This window comes from Anabrus simplex, chromosome 11 (genome assembly GCF_040414725.1).
Source record: "Anabrus simplex isolate iqAnaSimp1 chromosome 11, ASM4041472v1, whole genome shotgun sequence".
Taxonomy (NCBI): domain Eukaryota; kingdom Metazoa; phylum Arthropoda; class Insecta; order Orthoptera; family Tettigoniidae; genus Anabrus; species Anabrus simplex.
The window spans coordinates 50,302,079-50,325,658 of NC_090275.1; the positions used below are offsets into that span (position 1 = coordinate 50,302,079).

At 41.1% G+C, this 23,580-nt stretch overlaps 1 protein-coding gene across 1 annotated transcript in view; it reads right to left on the reverse strand.

The window, feature by feature from the left end:
- Positions 1 to 23,580, reverse strand: part of LOC136883127 (pinopsin) — a 157,981-nt gene that overhangs the window by 15,517 nt on the left and 118,884 nt on the right. Inside the window, exon 4 of the mRNA XM_067155310.2 lies at positions 6,926 to 7,058. Coding sequence (XP_067011411.2) covers positions 6,926 to 7,058 — 133 coding nt within the window. The remainder of the gene's footprint in view (positions 1 to 6,925; positions 7,059 to 23,580) is intronic.

Below are 23,580 nucleotides of genomic sequence, written 5' to 3' on the forward strand. Positions count from 1 at the left end.
CGGCGGGCTGTCACATGACCTTCTACTCCTTCCAACTCACTCGCACAGGAGAAAGAAACATCCTAATTGCTGGCTAGCGTATGACTCGCCCTCGTCATTACGCGCACAGAGCCCCTTGTCCTCTAAAGTAGCAGCGCATCGTTCGTATACCGTGCAGCGCTGTGGCCTGCTAACTTTGCGGCAAAACGTCGTAGAATGACGCGGAAAACGGCATATTATTGATATGGGATGTCACGATATGGTATCTAAAGTACCGTGAACGGTCACACTACATTAGAAAGAAACTTAGATTTCCTCGTTGAATTCCTCCGCACATCAATGAAAATATCGACAGGATTTCTCACCTGTCTCTAAGTGTCGTTTAAATTTCACTGGTTTCATGCACTCCTTCAAAAACTTTTAACACGTTCGCGGCCGCTCGGATATCGGCAACCATTACCGTGGTACCGTAATATTTCTTTTGCTTAAAGGACTTCATTTCTGTGTCCTTATGCATTTTAGATTATTATTTTAATTATTTCAATATTATTTATGTGCATACGAGCCATGACGCACACGCTGCGTCAGCGGCACTACCGATGAGTTTTTCGCCTTCGGTGCCATTTGACGCATCGTGTGCGTCATGACTGGTAATGGAGTGGAACGAGGAAAATAATGTTTAACTCGAATGTAGAACTTCTTTACAGCAGAAAATAAGTTTTTGAACATTTCACACAAATATACTGTGCAGTAGAATCTTATTATTGCTGTGTGAACAATGTATACTTACATTAGGCCTACTCCATAAGCTGTGCAATGTAACTAGTCAATACAGTGTGCTACATTTCAGTGACGTTTCCTTGCAAAAATTACTCTTCTGCAAATGCGTTACATTCAGTTACAATGTTATTCAGCAAGTTGTCATCTGCAAGCAAGCGAAAATAATCAATAGGTTTCGCGTCACTTGGCAGTGAAACCTTCATTTCCGGCCAACCAATAAAGTTTATTTGTTTCATTGAGGACGAATCTGAACTCCAAGAAATGACCCCTGAAATATTGCACATATTATTTGGCGGGAGATAAGGAGATGAGATATTACTTACTTCTTCCGCATCTTCTGTAATGTGAGAACAGGGACACACACATCCGCGTTTACGATTCTCAGTCAGGTGGCTACAGTCACTTTTCACACTGTCATCACTATCGTCACTATCAATACTGTCACTGGCGTTCAGGGGAGCTTCCAGACTATCATCATTAATTGCAAATCGCATGTTTATCCCGCTAAGACGGGGTTTCTTCCGGAGAGAAGGTTCTGAAACTTCACTGTTCTCTCTTGACATCGCAGAATGGTATGCCGACTTGTAATGGCTACAGAGATTGTAACTAACAACTGATCTGATGCCCGGACGGCACATATGTTTAATAACGCCTTAACAATGCACAGATGAGAGGTCTGCTTGTTTACATACATATTGGCGGAAATACGAGCTTTAATATTTGGCGCGGAGTGTGACGCACGTGTGTCGTCATCGGCACTGAGTAGAAGTGGAGTCATGACGCACGTGTGTCGTCATCGGCACTGAGTAGAAGTGGAGTCATAACGCACGTGTGTCGTCATCGGCACTGAGTAGAAGTGGAGTCATGACGCACGTGTGTCGTCATCGGCACTGAGTAGAAGTGGAGTCATGACGCACGTGTGTCGTCATCGGCACTGAGTAGAAGTGGAGTCATGACGCATATGTGTCGTCATCGGCCGCGAACGTGTTAAAACACGTTACCCACCGAGGTTTCGGTAAATACAAATTAAAATTACTCTTGTCGTATTTTCAAATATATTGTACCAGGAGTCGTATATGGTGCGGTACACATGTGAAATAAGCGCAAGGCGATACGTAATATTCGTGCAATCCTGCACGGGCCGGTTCGTGTTTGAATCGAGCGCGAATAGTCGTCACGCGAGCAGAAATTTAGCCGGAGAAACGCTAAGCTGTAGCAGTTACCTGAGGAACCAATCACATGCACACAGTAAGGTCTTACAGTAGAAGTTTCTGAAACGTTTTTGTATCTCCATAACCAGAGGTGATATCGTCAAACGGAATACAACTTTCTTGATCATGGAAATTTTAAAATTAGTAAATGCAATGTAATTTTGACACTCAAAGAAAAAACACCCTTAAATAAGTGTAACTGCTTACGTGTTAGAACAGGCTATATGAAGAAGAAATTTTGAGTTAGTAACTTTGCTGTCTCGAAAATATTTTAAATTTGTGATAATTTATTTTTCACTATTTTGCCTCAAGAGGTAAGGTAAGGGTTATTCTGCCCGATGGCAGGTCCGAACCTCCGCAGAGGTGTTCCTGAGCCGGAGTTTACGTGCGGTAGGGTGGCCAGTTCCTTTCCGCTCCTCCATTGCCTTACCCCACCAACAACGCGTGGCAACCCATCCAACTCCTGACGACGCCCAATGTTGCTTAACTTCGGAGATCTCACGGGATCCGGTGTTTCAACACGGCTACGGCCGTTTTGCCCCAAGAGGGACGTTATAATTCAATCAGTTTAATGTACTAAGTCGTAAAAGAAATACATCAAATTATTACATTAGGAAAAGGCATTTCCTCAAGAACTGAATGCACTAGACTCAGATTCATGTCTGTTTTTCACGGAAATTATTATCTTTCCATAAACTCGGCAAAACAGAGAAAATGGCATTTCATTGATTCCTTATGAATAAATCCAGCCTTTTAAACTACTCTATTAAATTACCGGAAGGGTAAGCCCTCACCGTACACGCTCCAATCAAGAACCGCACACATCCTGTGTTTCTCTCATGCTGGTATAAGTGTGTATCTTTTACCGGTACAGTATACTATTCCTTTGAACAGCTACCAGTAGATATTCCGTTAATGGCACTACTCAGCTGATATTAATATCAGGTTCACTCGGACTCCCTGCACTATATCACTGCCTACATGAAGTATGTCATGATAAGGTTCCTTTCTTTTCATTGTCCCAGTTCATAGCCCGTTTTCCATTATGTATGATGTGCACTACAAATTTACTTCCACCGCGTAAGATTTTCCAATAACTGAAAGATAACGAGTTTAGAAGAGAGACAGCAATGAAATTTAATTTCAGGACTATGTAGAACACATGTTCCCATGTAATAAAATGCAGTATATACTTGCAACGGCAATACTCTTTTTTCTCTCGATGAATCGAGAAGAGAGAGAACAATAAAAAATCATTTGCCGTTGAGATGAGGGGCATCTGTGTGTATGTCCAGTCCTTGTCCCTTTTCTGTACGGGATAGAGAAAAAGACTAATATTAAATTGTGGCTAACACATGTTTCCTGTTGCAACAATAATTTCTTTCCCTTCTAGGTGAGAGACCAGTCAGTATTTTCTTATCAGTTGTGAATCATTCCGCTGGACCATGAACTAAGGGCATAGCTGTTTAAATCAGGTGAGTATTGATGTCATAGAATATAATTTTTTTTCTATTTGCTTTACGTCGCACCGACACAGATATGTCTTATGGCGACGATGGGATGGGAAATGCCTAGGAATGGGAAGGAACCGGCCGTGGCCTTAATTAAGGAACATGTTGATAGGTTTGACGGCAAGTCCTGCCGCCGCTGCCGATACCCAGCAGAGGTCGCCCGGACCCCCTAAGTACCCTCAGATACACCTCTCCCGCTACTGTGAGAGGGGTAGTCGTGGTGATGGTCGTCGCAGATTAGAAGTATATGTACAGTCCCCAGACGTGTTGGTACATGTATTTGCCTGGTGTGAAAATGAGAAACCACGGAAAACCATCTTCAGGGCTGCCGACAGTGGGGTTCGAACCCACTATCTTCCGATTACTGGATACTGGCCGCACTTAAGCGACTGCAGCTATCGATCTCGGTCATAGAATATCACTTGAAGCATTGCCGGGCAGGTATTTTCCAACCAACCAGTCAATGTTTTATCGCACTTCACCTCTTTGTCAGCCTGGCAGAAAAATTAATTTATTATTTTTGAAATGCAACGGAATCGTCTTTGTAGAGAAATCTGTCACGCTGGAGACTTAGAATCCAAAGTTGTTTCCGTAGTGTATCCCAATTTTTTACACGTATCTGACCGTTAAGGACTACAATAATATCTGATAGCAATTCCCAGCTCACCTGGAGACATGACAGTAACAGGTTACCAAGAAAACTTTCTGAAGCGAGTAACAAGTGTACTATAGCCGGCACAACGGTTACGCTATGCGTTTTGCAGGAAGCTTACTGGTACGGACCCTCAGCAGAACCCCTATAAATGACGTTACTCCCGCCATATTACGGAAGAGTCACTTAGACGATAATTCCTACCAGTCAAATTAGTTTACATTCTAACTTATTACAGCCCTAACATGCGGTCTGTAGTTATTACCTTACAAGGAGAGACACCGTGAATTTTCTAAACTGATCTGTTCAGAAGTCTTGAACTCTAAACGAGATAAGAAAGGACTGTATTATTATGATTATTATTATTATTATTATTATTATTATGGTAATACTAAATTCCCATGAAGGGAATTAGATATATTTCCACCAATAGAGCATATAAAAAAATCAGATCAAAAATTGGATGTATGGCTTTTCAGGCGTTTGCTCTATTAACCAGCATTTCGTCTTAGGTCTGACACTAGACTCATCAGAGTGGGATGTGTCAGACCCTACCCACTGATGCTGGGGTGTATGCAGGTGTACTTATCAGAAGCCTCTTAAGTGGCACAGTCTGATAACTGCATACGGGAGATAAAACTCCACAATGGAATTAATGCCCGCCTAGCAATTCCAAATGGTAATACTAAATTCCCATGAAGGGAATTAGATATATTTCCACCAATAGAGCATATCAAAAATCAGATCAAAAATTGGATGTATGGCTTTTCAGGCGTTTGCTCTATTAACCAGCATTTCGTCTTAGGTCTGACACTAGACTCATCAGAGTGGGATGTGTCAGACCCTACCCACTGATGCTGGGGTGTATGCAGGTGTACTTATCAGAAGCCTCTTAAGTGGCTCAGTCTGATAACTGCATACGGGAGATAAAACTCCACAATGGAATTAATGCCCGCCTAGCAATTCCAAATGGTAATACTAAATTCCCATGAAGGGAATTAGATATATTTCCACCAATAGAGCATATCAAAAAACAGATCAAAAATTGGATGTATGGCTTTTCAGGCGTTTGCTCTATTAACCAGCATTTCGTCTTATGTCTGACACTAGACTCATCAGAGTGGTATGTGTCAGACCCTACCCACTGATGCTGGGGTGTATGCAGGTGTACTTATCAGAAGCCTCTTAAGTGGCACAGTCTGATAACTGCATACGGGAGATAAAACTCCACAATGGAATTAATGCCCGCCTAGCAATTCCAAATGGGTAGGGTCTGACACATCCCACTCTGATGAGTCTAGTGTCAGACCTACGACGAAATGCTGGTTAATAGAGCAAACGCCTGAAAAGCCATATATCCAATTTTTGATCTGATTTTTGATATGCTCTATTGGTGGAAATATATCTAATTCCCTTCATGGGAATTTAGTATTACCATTTGAACACCAGCCAGCCGTCCGTCAAGCGAATACTGCATGAACATAAATGTCACCCATACGATCTTGATCTACACCAAGAGCTCCATGGGCTGGATTTCGAAGCTCGAATGGAGTTCTGTCGGTGGCTATTAGACAGGCTGGACATTAATTCAGCATTCGTATCGCATATCTTTTTCTCGGACGAATCACGCTTGCACAATACTGGGAACGTCAATCACCACAACATGCACAATTGGAGTCCGGACAACCCTCACGGGGCGCGACAGGTGGCCCATCAAGTACGGTGGGGAGTGAATGTTTGGTGTGGAATCTTGCGGGATCGCCTGATTGGACCTTATTTCTTTGAGGGTCATTGGACGGGCCCAAGCTACCTGCACTTTCTGCGTCAGGAGCTTCCACTGTTGCTGGAGGCTGCGCCCTTGCACGACCGTTTGACGATGTGGTTGCAACAGAATGGAGCTCCACCACATTCGAATTTGCCCGTTCGTAACCATCTGAACGAGGAACTGCCAGGGAAATGGATAAGACGAGGGGGGCCTGTTTCGTGGCCCGACAGATCACCGGATTTAACGCCGTTAGACTTCTCCTTTGGGGGAAAATTCGAAGAACGTTGTTTACACTCAAGCGCCAGAAAACACCGACAACTCATCATGGACACCTGCCGAGCAATAACACTGGAATGCTTCAGCGCGCAAGACGATCTATTGGACACCGGGCCCGAATGTGCGTAAACCAAAACGGTCATCACATCGAGCATTTGCTGCGATAAAACATTGTCAGGGCAGTTGTTTACCTGTTGTTTCTGGTGAGTATGTGTCCGCCTGCTAACTAATCGGCCCTTCTTAGGGCCACAAACACATTCATTCAAACACAATTTGCATGAAGGCGGGTATTGAACTTGCGTGCGGTAAGTATCAAACAAATATTTCAAAAAATTGTAATCTTCTCCCCGGACTCGAACCTTGCACCTGACATGCAAGCCAGCTCCACCACGCCTTTACCAAGTACACTACGGTACAGTACGGCACACTAAGCAGCTTATAGCAAGTATTAGGTTTACTGCGGTCACAATACCAATTTAGTGTTTCGCCGGCGTGTCAGGTTCATATGATCTAGAAGGCACACGCATGTCTTCCAGTGTATAATACGAGTAAAACATTACAGCGTGCTATCATGGTTAGGCGGTAAATAACAAGATATCCGGTTGTGTTGTCTGAGCATACCGGCAGAGCATATGTTTTCGGGACGGAATGAACATTGTGGGTTGTATAAAACTACATTGGAAGGGGCGACTGAATTACGCTGTATATATCCCTGAGATGATCGTAATTGTACATTTTCAATCTGGCTTACCTTCTTCATGGTGCGAATGATGTTGAGGTAGGAGAAACAAATTACTCCAACAGGTACCACCAGTCCCATGGCGAAAAGAAACACTACATACGTCGTGGCGTTCATATCTCGACTCTCCCAGTTCACAGAACAGCTGAAATATAAAAGTATGGACGTTGTCATTGATTATTAAGCGTACATTTCTCTTCTGAATAATAATATTCCTGGTTATCAACAGAGTCCAGATGTCGAGGATTTTGTACGTCAGAATGCAATCGTTCTGAAGTGAATAAGTAGTATACTCTAGCCCAGAAAACAGCCCTGCTTGGAGATTTTTATAAACATTAGGGGCTCAGCGTATTAGAACCCCTAGAAGGTATGTTATTCTCGCTACCAAACAACGGTTCTGGTTTGAGATTTGCATAAACATTAGGGAGGCCAACATATTAAAAAACCCTAAAAGTTTAATTATTCTTGATACATTAAGGAAGAGCGGGCTGTATGATCCCTCCTAATAGCCAAATTAGTTAGCATTCTAACCTGTTACTTCCTTAACATCTGGGCTCCAGTTATCAACTAGCAGAAAATAAAACAAAGCTGATAATATAAAGGATGGAAACATGATTGAAAAGGTACAACATATAAATCTTTGTGGATGCTGATGTAGGCAGGAATAAATTCCAGGTGTATACATCAAAACGAGATTGGAAATTAATTTAAAGAGCTGAGTTTCTGAAATTAAAAACTTCGGTCTGAAAACTCTTCAGCGAATACTGTCGTACGGTGTGGGAGGCTGGTCATTAAACGCCCAGTCAGTGAACCGAATTCAAGCTTTTGAAATTTGAATGCACCATGTCGGGATAGTATGCGAAGGCTTAATCGCCGCAAAATGCAGTGAAACGGCGTATTTCGGTCACATTTCCGAAATTGCAAGCACCGCCTGATAAAACTGATATTTGACGGTAAACGTGGATGTGGATGGATAAGATGATGCTTGGCGCAGAACCTTCCATAGAGGTTCAACATCCACGATATGGCAATTCTGATCCGGAAAGATCACAATAAAGTAAATAAAATCTTCTCTCGGCACATGGTGGTGGTTGAATGGTTTGCTCATAGACAGCCTTCCTTTGCCACAGGAATTAACCTGGGACTCATTTTTAGTGCAGGCTGAGTGTACACCAGGATAATGTGCCCCCTTGTGCCCCTTCGGAATTGGAAATATCGTTTCTTAAATGCTTCGACCTACTGACTGGGAATCGAACCCTCGTCTTTGCGGGTGAACCATGCACATCTTTACCGCCTCAGCCAGGCAGCTCCTGGAATATCAAAATGTAGATGATTACCTAATGATGCTCACCAACCTTTTGTTGGGATAAAGTACCTGAAGGAGGAGAATATTGAAACAATTGAGTAGGATTTTCTAAATCATTTTTATTTAATACTACGACGCAATTCCCTTTTTCCCGAACTCGAAAGTGTATGGAAAAGGACTCTTCACCGTAGTGTTGTATCACAGTAGATATCGTTTCCGATTTGTTGAACTCCGCTCCACAGTAATCTAAACACGGGTAGTCTGAGAAATGTGAATCAGAGAACATCTAACTTAAACGTGCTGAATTGTTTTTCCGCCTGATTGGAGCCCTGTGGTTCTGCACCCAACTACATTAAAAATAGCGTCTCTTAATTCTCAGCTCAAGCAATCTGCCGCCATCACAACACTCACTAATGTATAGATTAATCCATTTTCAACAGATAAATGTCGCATATATCACATAAATTACCTTAATTAATTAATGAAAGTAAGTTTTCATGACTCATTGTATTAAAATAAATAATTAAATATGAATATTTGGTTTAAAGCCACTTACGTAGTACTAAAAGAAGAGCCGAGATTTCCGCCAAATTGCATTGGCTTTCATCAGGGCATGCAAGGTCTACTTCTGACAGCGATCATAGAAATTTCTTAAAGAACGTGGAGGTCACGACCAAACTATCAAGCCTCCCCCCCTCCCCCACAAAACAACTGGACTCTGGTATCATCGCGCTGTGCTGTGGTGGTTGGGAGTGAAGTTACTGATTCATCGAACTCTCTCAACAGTTTCTGATTGGCAGGACATGGGATTTTATTGTCACCAAAATAAAGTATATGAAATGACCAACAGATGGCGCTGCTTGCAGCAGGATTACGAACACTTGTGCCTCTGGCCAGGCTACAACAGACACTACAACACCGCCAAGCACGGCTACTCTGGTGTTGTGAAGGAGTCGACTGGAGAGGGGAATGGTACTCTGTTGTCTTCAGTGGACAGACTATCTGTCTATATACAAGTGATGGCCGTACACGTCATGGCGTAGATCTGGTCAGAGGCGTATGCGAGAGTGAATTTGCCCACCACACCCAGGTCCCACCCTAATCTTCATGGCGTAGGGTCATATTTGGTGTTTCTGCAAGGTAACGTAACCGGTGCCCGCTACATTGCACATGTTCTTATCCCCGTGCTATTGCCATTCCTTCAACAGGAAGGTGATATGCTTTCTCAGCAGGACATTGCACTTCCATATACAGCTACTGCAACGCAACCTGCTCTACGTGATTTACAATAACTGCCTAGGCCATCAAGATCACCGGATCTCTCGCCAACTGACTACGTATGAGACATGATGAAGCGGGAACTTAGGCGTTCTCCAGAGACTGAAAGAACCGCTGCAGAATGGCATCAAAAGGTGCAAGATGGCTGGAACAATTATCCCAGGATGCAATTCGGCAGCTTTATGATTATTTAATTAATGCGCTCATACAAACCTGCATTGCCACCAGAGCGGCGGGGAGAGAGGGGGAAGGTACACAGTGTATTGATGCGACTGCTTGGGAACCCTTTAGTGTAACATGTGTGTTTAATTTGGTCTGAATATGTAATCATATACTCCTGCAATGTTGAACTACCTGCCATATCGCTTTTGAATAAAATGACATTGTCTTTTAAGATGTTGCATGATTTCTTTCCGTTAGTGTAGATTTGCCATACAGGATTATGTTATGGAACCTAATCCAGCACTCGTCTATTACAGGAGGATTAAATGAAAAGCTCCCTTGTGTATCGGAAACTAATTAAGAACTACAACAACAATCTCTCTAAGAGGAATTTGTATTCCACGTGTCTGAATACGTCACTCTATTCTGTTTTGTATTGTGTTTCATTAGGGATTTGCTCCTCATTACTGGAGGTAAATCTCATTTCTAGAAAAGGTACCTCTTCCTATTCTGTAGTGCCAACAGCTCTAGGGTATACATAGAAATACCCGTGTTGTTACAGGGTCATCAATACTTGCTCTGAAGGTGTCTAGGTCATACAATTTTCTATTGCACCTACCGCATTTGGTAACGAGCTTGAGGCAAGGTGAAGTAGGAAATAAATATTGAGGATGAGGGATAAAGTGTTTCCTGTCACTGAAAAAATACACTCCCTAGTCAGAAAATATGTATGCAATTTTCTCCGTTACACGGAAAATTATAGAATCGTAGAAATGCTGTTGGGATTAGAAGACGAGAGAATGAGTTCAGATTCTTTGCTTGCTCCCCTTTTAGTAGCCACTTACGACACGCAGGAGGTACAGACATTTGAAAGAAATATGCAGCATCATGACCTACGTCCAACAATATGGCACCTGATCGAGCACAGTCTAAGATGTACGATGGTTTCTCGACTTTGGTTTCTTCCATTACGCTTCACTGTCGTCAGATAACTCACATAGGGAGTGAGATCCCGCTCAGAATGAAGCACAACCATACCTCACGTGGATGTTTCGAGAATGGTTGATATAGGCTTAGGCTAAAAATTCCTTGTACGTCTTTCTTTCACAACCTGCATTTTGGTATCTGTTGGCGTCCATTGGAGCAGCATCTCTTTCCTCTGGAAAGGAAATAAAAGTTTATCTACTACAGTATTTTGAAATCCTGAGTTTAAATAAAAATGCTTAAAATGTAACCAAATATGATCTTCTTCTTCTCCTTCCGCTTTTCCCACACCCGTCGGGTCGCGGGTGCGAACTGTGTCGCACATGTGCATTTGGCCCTGTTTTACGGCCGAATGTCCTTCCTGACGCCAACCCTATATGGTGGGATGTAATCTCTATTACGTGCTTCCGTAGTAGTTGGCAGTGTAGAGCGTTCTCTGAATATGGAAGTGAAAGTCTTGGGACAAACACAAACACCCATAAGAATTAATCCGATGCGATTAAAATCCCCGACAAGGTCGGGAATCGAACCCGGGACTCTGTGAACCGAAGGCCTCAACGATGATCATTCAAGCAATGAGTCGGAATAAACTGAAATGACCTTATATCATAAACATGAGCAAAATATTATATAAACAATTAAACTAGCCAAAATATGCCTTTATATGCAACATCAAATTGTTTTAAACGGGGTCGGGGACCCGTCATTTAGAGTTATTTTTCAGATTTCGGATAAAATGAGCTCAGGAAAGAAATATGACCTTTCCTTAATATTCGAACCTTAAGCGCCTCCATGGTTCAGGCGGCAGCGCGCCGGCCTCTCACCGCTGGCTTCTGTAGTTCAAGTCTCGGTCACTCCATGTGAGATTTGTGCTGGATAAAGCGGAGGCGGGACAGGTTTTCTCCGGGTACTCCGGTTTTCCCTGCCATTTCAGCAACACCATCCAATTTAATTTCATTTCATCTGTCGCTCATTGCCTCAAAGGAGTGCGACAGACTTCGGCAGCCGGCACAGTTACTAGCCTGGCCGCTAGATGGGGGCTTCATTCATTCAATTCCTGCCCCTTTCGAATGACTGCAAACAGGCTGTGGATTTTCATTGTTTTCACTAGAACCTTGACGATGATGATAATGATGATGCGTGTTGCTTAAACTGGCGTAAGATCTAAGTCTTCAGCCCTTTGGAAAGGGTTCCAACCTTTCGAAGAAAGAGGGGTATCGGTAAAAGAAAGGAGAAGGATATGCTGGGCGTGAAAGTAGCAGACACCCTAGTGAATACCGTCGGGGTCGAAAGAGTTGACTAAGATAGCGTGGGTAAGAGACATGAAAGAGAGGAGTCTGGCACAAGTAAGTGGGAGCAATGCCAGAATAAGCTTGGTGTCCCGTGGTCACCAACCGATACTCAGAAGTTGCTGATCACTGTAGGTTTCTCTTTTAGTCACCGTCAGTGTACTTGAAATTGTGGAGCCCCCGCAATGATTGCATGTGACCTCCGGAGAGGCCTGGTGAAGGTATTTCGTGTTGACGCCTACAGGCGACCTGCGCGTCTATGAGTACAGAGACACATCCAGCTCGAGAGCCGTCGGAATTAACCAACTAAGGTTAAAATCCCCGACCCGGCCGGGAATCGAACCTGAGACCAATTGGACGATAGGCCAGCACACTAACCATTTAGCCATGCAGCCGGACCACCTACAGTAGGTGCGGTATTTGCGTGTCTTTACTTGATCATTATTTCACAAGGAAAACTAAGAAGATTTTTAAAACGAGAACAGTATTTTCTAGTATTCATGAGAACTTCATCACTATGTAAACGTACGGCACAACATTCCAATTAAGAATTTGTTGAATTCTCAAACGTTGAGGCTCTCAGGGAAGATAGATGGATTCAACATCGCCTGGGGAATTGTATTTAAGTCAAGTTGCGACAGTTCGTGAAAGGTCACGCTTTACATTAAGGGGTTATGATTGCAGTCCGGGAGTTCATTTGAAAATAATATCCCTTGAATATGACTTGGTAATGTTGGGACGTACAGTACTGTGAGAAATGACAGACCAGTCAGCCAAGTCGTGGCTTCTATTGATATTTTGTATTTAGTAGAAACCGGAGATGCAACAACGAACTTTGACAGATAGACAGAAGGAGGCTAGAAGTCATAATATGAAGAGGTTTTGAGAGCAGAAGAGACAGGAAGCCGAGAAGCAGAAGCATAAAGTTTATTTTCGGTGACGCAAGACTGGAAAAGGTCTAGGATTGGGAAGGAAGCAGTTCTGATTTTACTTAGCGTATAGCCCTAGCATTTGCCTGGTGTGAAAATGGGAAACCACGGAAAATATTCTTCAGGGCTGCCGACGGTGGAAAGCGAACCCACCACCTCCCAAACGCAGGGTGTAAATTGCAATTTATTTATTAGTGCTATCTGCATTCAAACTTACACTTTGCGGACAGTGACAATGAATCAAGCATTGCTAAAATGCTGTGTGTGAAATAATCAGCATAAATTAGGAAGTCTTTACACATGAGAGTATGTCTGTGACCATTTAAAATCTGAAAGTATCAAAATTAACAAAACATATCAATTTATTCCAGGCAAAAACGTCCTATTACTCCGCCATTGACAAGAATATTACATTACGAACAATATGGGCCTAAATCAGTTCTTCGACAGTGCAGCAAAAGAAAGAGTATGGTCAGCGCAAGAAGGAGATTCCATAACTAAATTAAAAAGCTATTCTAATGACAATCAAGGAGCGAAAGCTCAGGTAGATCATGAGAGGTGAACGACATTAACTTCTCCAAATCATCATCGAAGCGAAAATGAAAGGAAAATTATCTGTGGGAAGACGGAGAATTTGCTAGCTGAAAGACATGCGCCACTGATATGGAAGAACTTCCACTGAATTCTTTCGAGCCGCTGTTTTCCTAAGAAGGAGAAGGAGAAGAAGAAGAAGAAGAAGAAGAAGAAGAAGAAGAACTCATTCCTCGTACTGTATTCTTTATAGATGGAAAGGGATTTGTAAACCAGCTACGAAACAAATGCAGAAGCTGTACCTTCCTTCCTACTCCTAGACCTTTCCTATCCCACCGTCCCACAACACCAAATCGAAAAAGAGGTCAGTTAACAATGAAAATAATATAGACACTGCTTCCATCGAATTTTTTCGACTCAGAATGTACTGTACTAGTCGTTTTACAAAAAAAAAAAAAAAAAAAAGCAGACAATGGTATGAATGTAAATTGGAAGAACAGCCAAGTTGTAAGTTTTACCAAGAGGAAAAGTCCTCTCTGTTTTTATTTTTGTGCTGATGGGGTGATAATATCTCATGGGGAACACAGTGTGTATCTAGGTGTTAACATAAGGAAAGTTCTTCAATGGGGTAATCATATTAACGAAACACAGATCTCTTCACATGATTATGAAGATATTTAGGAGATGTAGTAAGGATGTAAAGGAGAGGGCGGGTAAGTCACTGGTAAGACTGCAGTTAGAGTATGGTTCCAGTGTATGGGACCCAGGCCAGGACTACTTGATACAGGAACTGGAAAAAAATCAAAGGAAAGCAGCGCGATTTGTTCTGGGTGATTTCCGACAAACGAGAATGTTGCAACTTTGGGCTGGGAAGACTTGGGAGTAAGGAGAAGAGATAATCGACTATGTTGTATGTTTCAATCTGTCAGCGGAGATATGTCATGAAACTTAAATGGAGCTTTTAAAACCAGGAAAGATCATAATATGAAGTTATAATTGGAATTCAAAAGGAAAAATTGGGGCAGTACGAATTTATAGGACGAGCAGTAAGGGATTAGAATAAAATATCAAGCGAAATGTTCGAAATATTTCCAGCTTGGTCGCGAATTTTTGTGAAAAATCTAGGTAAAGAATTACGGAATATGCCACCTGGGTGACAGCCCTAAATGCAGACCATGATTTATTTATTTATTTATTTATTTATTTATTTATTTATTTATTTATTTATTTATTTATTTATTTAAAATTATTTATTTATTTATTTATTTATTTATTTATTTATTTATTTATTTATTTATTTATTTATTTATTTATTTATTTATTTATTTATTTATTTATTTATTTATTTATTTATTTATTTATAATACTGCCTTGAGACGGGCACTAACAGGTCAAGTTTTCGCTAATCCTATACACGGCGCTACATCTCCAGGATGTACGGAAGGAATAATAAAATCTGCATTGTTCCTAATTTATGAGAGACGTTTTAATCCAAACGAGAAGATATTAGATATTCTGAACTCCATGTCTCCTTTCAGCTCAATTCAATAGCCAATAAAACAGTATATAGGGCGCTGAACGTTCATTCGTGTCAGCATCCCTTCGCTGACGCTGCACCAATCTAGTGCCCCAGTTATCTATCAGTGCTGAGAACTGTCTTTCTGTTGCAATGAGATTTATTGGCAATATATTTTTACACTCCATTGATTTGTTGGTGGAGGGCTCTCCTGAGCAAGTGAGGCTGTAAAAGAATTCCACGTTCATCCGGAAGGACGTGGATACGAAACCCAGCGGGAAGTTGTCTCAGTCTATAACAGAAATGGGTTTTAGGTTAATTTCTGAAGGCAGTTGATGAATAGACAATCCCTTTATTTGTGGTGAAGTTATAACTCAAGACGCCCTCTTACTACTACTACTAAATGTTTTCATTCCTTCCCTGACGGGGGGAGGCGGGTCTCCTAGATGTTGACGCCATATCTCTGGCCAGAAGATTTGTATCGAAGAAGGAGACGTGCGGAGAAGGTGAGATGGTTGGCGGCCGTGGCCTATAGTAGTAACTGTCCCGGCATTCGCCTTAGTGAAGGAGAATGGAAAACCACGGAAACCATTCTCAGGACCGCCAATGGTTGGGAACAGCCCCTGTCCGTCTTCCGAATACAGAGGCGGTAGAGCCACTGTACAGCCGTGGCCACCCCTCCTCTGCTCGGTTGGCCGGTCGGAGTGCAGAGCTCTCGGACTACGCATCAACCATGGCCACTCTGCATTCGCCATCGGTGCCCTCTACCACTTAACCAATAGAAGAGTGTACTCCTGTATAACTTATAATTGCACAAATTCAATAACACAAATATTATTAATAACATTAGTAATACTAATAATGATAACAATAATAATTGAATCATGAGATAGGCCTCTCCGGCTATTTAAATATTGCCCGTAGTGTTTAAAGACTATAACTACTGCGGATACAGTTAAAGTTGGTCATGTAATATGACTTAATTTGTTTTACGGTGTCCATCCATGTTATTGCATTGATCCTCCAATCAGCTTGCTTGTGTCCTAAGTCTTATCCTCCAGTCATTGTAGCTCTTACTTATTTTTTCTGCAAATATCTATTACTTTTCTATTTAGGGTGTGACCTTTCCTGAAACTAATATCTTTTCTTGCATTTGTGGAGTATTGTTAGTGCAACGAGAAGGAGATTTCCTTTGAAGGAGGAAAAGCTGGAGGTGAATGAGTGGGCGGCGTAAAGAGGCAGTTGAGGTGGTAGGGCATAATACTAATTACGTGAAATAATTGCATGTGTACTTACGGAAGGTTTATACGACTCCCTTTAGAATGTAATTGACAGTTTCCAGTTTCTTTAAAAAGTTAAATATAGTGATTTCTCTTGCCAACATAAATTAATGTAGGCCTCCTTTCCCAGTCGTCGGACTTACAAATTTGTTTCCCCAATGAGAACTTTTGAAATATAAGAAAGCACGAGTGGGTATCCTTGTTAAACTTCCTCTCATTTTAGTTTTTGGTGACCAAGTTTTTTCTGAACATTTAAATTTGCTTTCATCTGTTCGGTCTTCTAATACTTCCATAATTTAGTCACCTCGTACACTTAGCCTCTGTTTCTTCAGGCCTTATGCCCAGTTAAGTGGTATGAAAATTTCTCTTTGGAGTGCTTGTGTTGTGCCCTCGTTCGATTTTTTTGGCCTTCGTTAAGTAACCTTTCTTGTTCTTTCTTCACATTTGTGGCCGTGTAGCGTGGGCCTTCTGTCTACAACGGATCTCTAGATACTTTTTCTAGTGTACTCCCCTATCGTTGTGAATAATGAAGTTCATCATCATCATCATCATCATCTTGAAGTTACGAACTGATTTTCAAGTACTGTGTTGATGCTTTTTCTGTGTTAATATAAACTACTGGCTCAATTGAGGGCGTCTTGCAAACTTTTGTAACTGAACTCTATGGTTCGAGACTCAATTGTAAGTTTTGAGCTTTCCTGTTCATTTGTTATAAATTATTCTTAACTTTCGTGCTCATAAAGTTATAAAGTCCACTGAGTTTCTGTGCTCTATGTTTGTAAATAATATTAAGCTTCCGAGCTTCTTGTGTTATAAATTTATTCAGAGCTAACAAACTCCCGTTTCGATGATTGCATTGTAAAATGTATCGAGCACTAACACTCGGCTTGTTATTGCTTGAGCTTCCTGCTCACTCTCTATCTAGCCCATTATCTTGTTGCTGAGTTTAAAAATTGTATCCTGTTAAATGAAAGAAAATACAGATTTGATTAGGTTTCCTCTACCTCTGATTTATGTTTCCTTCCCTCTGAGAACCACGGATACATCCGCAATAGTAATAATAATAATAATAATAATAATAATAATAATAATAATAATAATAATAATAATAATAATAATAATAATAATAATAATAAGGGAAATTGTGAACTCCTGGCAAACCATTTCATGGACCTTTTAAACTGTGAATCTCCGAAAGAACAATTCACCTATGAAAAACCAACACCTAATCCAGATTCAGAACCCCCCACATTACAAGAAGTCACACAAATAATCAGAGATTTAAAAGAAAACAAAGCACCAGGAGAAGATGGAATAATCACTGAAATGTTGAAAATTGGTGGTGACAAACTGGCCCAGATTATTCAAAAAATCTTACAGGACATCTGGTTTTTTGAAGAAATTCCGGAGGATTGGAAATGTGCATTGATTCACCCACTTCACAAGAAAGGAGACAAATCAGATATTAATAACTACAGAGGAATTTATCTCCTCTCACTCGTATATAAAATCTTCCCTAAAGCTCTACTTAATAGATTAGAGAAACAAACAGACCACCTGATCGGAGATTATCAGGCTGGATTCCGAAAAGGGAAATCCTGCGCAGAACAAATCCTAAACCTAAAAACCATACTACAGATTCGCAAAACTAAACAAACAGTAATCATCTTTGTTGACTTCAAAAAAGGCGTATGATTCCATAGATCGGCAGACCCTGTTCAACATACTAGAGGAATTTCAAGTCGACAGGAAAACGAGGGAATTGATTAAACAAACTCTGACCAACACAACATCAAAAGTTAAGTTCTTGGAATAAATTTCTGAACCGTTCGAAATCAGAACTGGTGTCCGACAGGGAGATGGACTATCCCCACTACTATTCAATTTAGTTTTGGAAAAAGTGATTCGTGAATGGAGAAAAGAAGCTAAAGGTATAAACATTGCCAGACTTCTTAAGGACAAAATTCACCTTGATTTCTTAGCTTTCGCAGATGACCTTGCGTTCCTCTCGAGCAACGGACAAGAAGCAATCCACTCCATAGAAAAATTTCATGAAATAGCCGCAAAAACCGGACTTCAAATTTCATTTGAAAAGACGCAGTTTATGGAAGGAACTAAATCAAGATTCGACAATCAACCATTAATCACCAAATGTGGAATAATTTCCCAAGTAGACAAATTCAAGTATCTAGGTGAAATTATTCAGCCAGCAGGGTGAAATCAGGAAGCTAACAAAGAAAGAACTGCTAAACTGCAAAGGGCTTACAAAATCACATAGAACAGATACAACAAAACATGTATATAAAAATTGCAAAATTACGACACTACAATACAGTCATCAAACCAGAGGCACTTTAGGCATCTGAAACACTGATCACTGGCGGCAGGTCACAAATGAAAAGCATTGAGAAGCAAGAGAGGAAAATTCTCAGAAAAATCCTAGGACCAAAGTTCGAAAATAGAATTTGGATGAAAAAGAAACCACACGAAATTTTTCGGAAAGAGACGAATAAAATTTTACGTACACCTGCACAGAATGGATGACAACAGGCTGACAAAGAAAATTCTAAATCTACCTCTAACTCTGAAAAACCGCAACAATTGGTTAGCAGAAATTCATGAAGATCTACAAGAAATGGGTATTGAGGACGAAACCATTCAATATAGAATGAAATTTAGAAGCTTACTACACAAACATAAATTTGCAGAGAAACCAACAAGAAAAAATACAGGCTGGACAGAAACACGTAGAAGGGAACACAGTGAAAAAAATGAAGAGATACTGGGAAGAAAAGAAGAAGAAACATTGTGAAAAATAAGTTCAAACGTGCTCCACAGTTGGGCACAACGAATCAATAATAATAATAATAATAATAATAATAATAATAATAATAGAACCCTTAATTTTAATATTATAACTTAAATGAAGGAACTACATTCATTCGTTCATTCATTCCTTCAACATTTCATCCAGCAAACCAGAGGGATCTTCCCAGAAATTCTCACGACAAGCCACCTTAAACTTGGATGAGAGAGAAAGTCTCTAGTGTTCGCAGCTAGAAAATTCCATGACCTGGATTCAGAGATTATGATGGAGTGGTTGTAAACAGCAGTGCGGTTTACGGGTATGGCAAAAGGCGAGCCTGATTTTGTACTGTGTTCATGATAGGACGAGAGGTAAGAAAAAGGTGAAGGTGGGAGTATTAGTAGAAAGTATTTTGTGTAGAAATGATAACATGTGGGGTTCATGGCGATGGTGCACTCGAAGCCGTGACATATCCTTATAATAAGATGATATATGAGCATCATCTCGCATATTAGAGATATATCTTCTGTTCAGGTTCCGGTCTAGTTTCTTGTTACCGTCGTAGGTTCTTTAATTTAACGGAGTGTCACAATAGTCAATTATAGGTAGTAACAGAGCGTGAATTAATTGTAATTTAAGTCGAGCCGAGAATATGTCACAGAATCTCTTCAATGGATGTAACCATTTATGAACTTTATTTCATATGCTAATTGCCTGTTTATGGTCCCAGTCTTAAACATCGTTAAATTATTCACCGAAGTACAGTAGGTGTAATTTCATTGTTCAAAATTATTGGAGGGATGTCTCGTTGCTCGAGGGAGTATAAGTTCTTACTGGTACCGATAATAATAACTTGAGTTTTATGCAGGTTTATTAATAATCTGTTTTTATTTGTATAGACACTAAGAAGTTGTAGGTCAGAATTTATTCCAAAAATTGAGGTATCTCTAACACTTAGTTTCGAATGGTAGTAAATCTGTAAATCATCTCCATACACTTGCAATTTGCATAATTCAAATGTATTTTATATGTCATTAGTTGGGATGATGACTCTGTCCAACTTAAGCTTCATTTTCCAGTTCTCAATTTAACATGGAGGGAGAGACGGATGTAGGCTGTAAGTCGATAGTAAGTAGTTTATTTTTCCTCTACCGGAAATATGTAGTCTGTGCACAGCAGAGCTCTAGGCTATCCCTGATGTTCTGCGGTCCGCGCTGTCTAGTGAACGATGGCACTTTATGCTATATACTGACTTCTTTAGCTAGTTACAGACTATCGATATATGTTTCCCACAGTACCCTCTGGTGCAGCGTATCCAGGACCTGTTGCCGGATCGTGCAAGGTTAACACTGGAATTACGCTTTTGTGGCTCCCATGCCACGTGGAAGTAACAGCAAACGAACTTGCTGATAGGCTGTCAAGGGGGCGGTCACATAGCGCCCGGTAGCTTACAAAGTTCCTGCCTGTGATATTGGATCTTAAGACAATTATTAATGCTCATTTGGGAACAGGAGAGGCAGGCCACCCTCCTTGAAATAAGCTGAGAAATATTAAAGGTATAACGAAGGTATGGAAGACTTCCCTTCGGGTTTCTCTGAGAGACTCAGTGGTATTACGTAGACTTCGGATCGGCCGTGGTATAGCAACGCATTCCTTTTTCTGAAGGGAGAAGCCTCCCGGTGCGTACATGCGCCGGCCATCTGACCATTGTACACCCATGCACAGAAAGGGTGCCTCGACATAAACAATCCACTCCAGTAGTGAAAAGGAGGAGTAGGAGTGAACGAGTAGTGCTGAAGGCACAGGTGTCTATTGCTCTACATCCATCACTGCGTCCATGTCAATCACAATAGTCTTGTAGCGATCTTTGTACCTGCAGAAATGCATTAAACGAGGAGGTCCTGCTTTGTTTATAACGGGCACTATTTCTGTGCATGCATGTATACGTCCTTATGGAGTACGTGGACCTGGTGATCTTCACCCTAGTCTAATACTTCCGAGTACAATCTATCTCGTACTACGAGATGGCGAACTGTCAGTAGACATCATTTATGGAGAATAGTGGACTGTTTTATCGTTTTCTGAAAGTGAAGTAATATTTTTGTAAACTTTTCTGTATTGTTAACGCCGTTTTTATTACTTTGACTATCTTTTTTCTATCCTTTTCTATATTTTCAGCTTTTACATTGATAACATGTGTCGCCCACAACCTTGGATGTATGGAGTTAAACCACTAGGGAAAATTGAATAAAATACATGATTCCTCTTCAATTTTATTACATTTTAATCTGTTTTAAATATATTTAATGGGAAAATAAGATATTGCGAATTAGATCCATTGATCAAATTAAATTCTTTATCATTTTCCGCGTCGTTACCACTTTTAAATCCTAGTTAGTGGGTGAGTTTATCATTTCAGTTCGTCTCATCTCATGCCATCATGGGGCGAAGGCTTACACTCATGTTCATAAAAATTACACCACCTTGAAATACTAGAGATAGGAAGTTCGTATTCACAGGACATGTGCATTAGTACATTATGGAAAATAATTAGCATTTGAACCATGTCGTCCCTCAGGTTCAATGTCCATATTTATATCTCAGCGCAGCACCACCAACTCGTAAAATATGCCTGCGGCTCTCTTTGTCGCTATAAACCGAAGATAATGGATCAGTGTGACTTATACAGACGTGCCGAATGCCTCGCAGACAAATGGGAGAATCGTACCATCAAATGAGTGAGTTTGAAAGAGAGCACAATATTGGCATGAGAGAATGTGATGCTGGTGTGGAACGAAATGTGTCGGCAGTGCAACGGGTGTGTACAGAATGGTGCACAGAAGGCCTTAGAACAAGACGTGATGGGTCTGATCGCACCACCCAGACCACCCCCTGAGAAGATCGACACCTCATCCGAATGGCATTGAAGGGCAGATTTGCGTCCCCGTTGGCTCTGGTGCAACAGTGGAACAGTGTCACACATCGTACACTTTCAGGAGTGACAGTCCGTCTCCGTTTATTACGGTCTAGGTTACCGGTGCGTCGTCCACTTCTCCACCTACCTTTGACTATTGTGCATAAACATGCTAGACTACTATGGTATACGGAACGACGTCACTGGGGACAGGAATGGCAGCAGGTAGCGTTTGTTTGAAAATGATGTCCGCATTTAGGTTTTTTTGCAGACAGGGGGAGAAGAATCATATTGACTGAATTTGCACAAGACATACAGCACCAACTCAAGGCCTTATGGTGTGGGGTGCTTTTGGGTACAACCAAAAATCACAGTTGTTGCGTTTCCGGGGCACTGTGACCAGTTTGACGTACGTGAATGACATCCTGCGATCCGTAGCCATACCCTTTCTACAAGACACTCCAGATGCCATATTTCAGCAGGAGAACGCGCGACCATACGTTTCTGCTCGAACACGTGCCTTTACGTTGTCACAGGATGACAGACTGTTGCCCTGGCCCGCCCGATCACCAGACTTGTCGCCAGTCGAAAATGTGTGGGATATGGTGAAACGACGGCTGCGGCGCTGTGACCCAATTCCAACCACCAAAAATTAACTGTGGGACCAGGTTAATGCAGCATGGATGGCTGTACCCCAGGACGCCATTCACGCCTCATATGAGTCGATGCCTTCACGCATGGAACAAGTTATCAGTGCCCATGGAGGGTCCAGTGTCTACTGAAACTAGATGACCGAAATGCTAATCATTTCTAGAGAACATACTAATGAACATGTCCTATGAATATCAGCTTCCTATTCCTAGCCTTTAAAATTGTTCCATTTTATGACCATGAGTGTAGATGACACCCCTTTATAAACAAGCATCATCATCATCATCATCATCATCACCACAACCACTTCTCAAAAGGCCTTCACGATCCGTGCAGGAATTTTATTTCCCTCTTTATCGATTATCTGGGATCGCTACTAATTTCTAATTAAACTTATTTTTACGGCCAAATCCCCTTCCTGATAGTAGATGTTGTCCAAAAATCCAGCGGGTCAGTCCGTCCACTGCCTCCATTCGTACTTTTTTAAATCAGGAAATACTCGTCGTTTTATGACATTTTGCCCTGAGATCTACCGTAAAGGGTGAATATTTGATAATATACAGGTGCTGGGACTCTAGAAAGTACGGAAGATGCATTCACCATTGTATGTTCTATGATGATTGTACTGTACTATGTGTTGTGTAAACGAAGATGCATAACTTTGAAGTCGTTCAGTTCCTCGATAGTAATGCAAGATTAAATAAAATGAGAACATATCTGAGAAATAAATATTTCATTAATTATACAGTACGTATGTAAAACACAACAATTACATTATGTTTTAAATTAAATGTTAACTTTTTTCAGGTACATTATATTATTAATTAAGTTTTTTCCGAATACTTCATATTCTATGAAATCTCTCCGCCTTTAAACTTCTGTAGTCTGATCACAAAATATCTCTTTCGTTGATTCCCCTCCCCCACATTTTCTGTCTTTCTTCCTTTACCTAATATTTCATTCTGTTTGTGTAACGCCATATTTTCTTCTTCGCACGTTGTGGCCGGTTGTGATAGCGCAT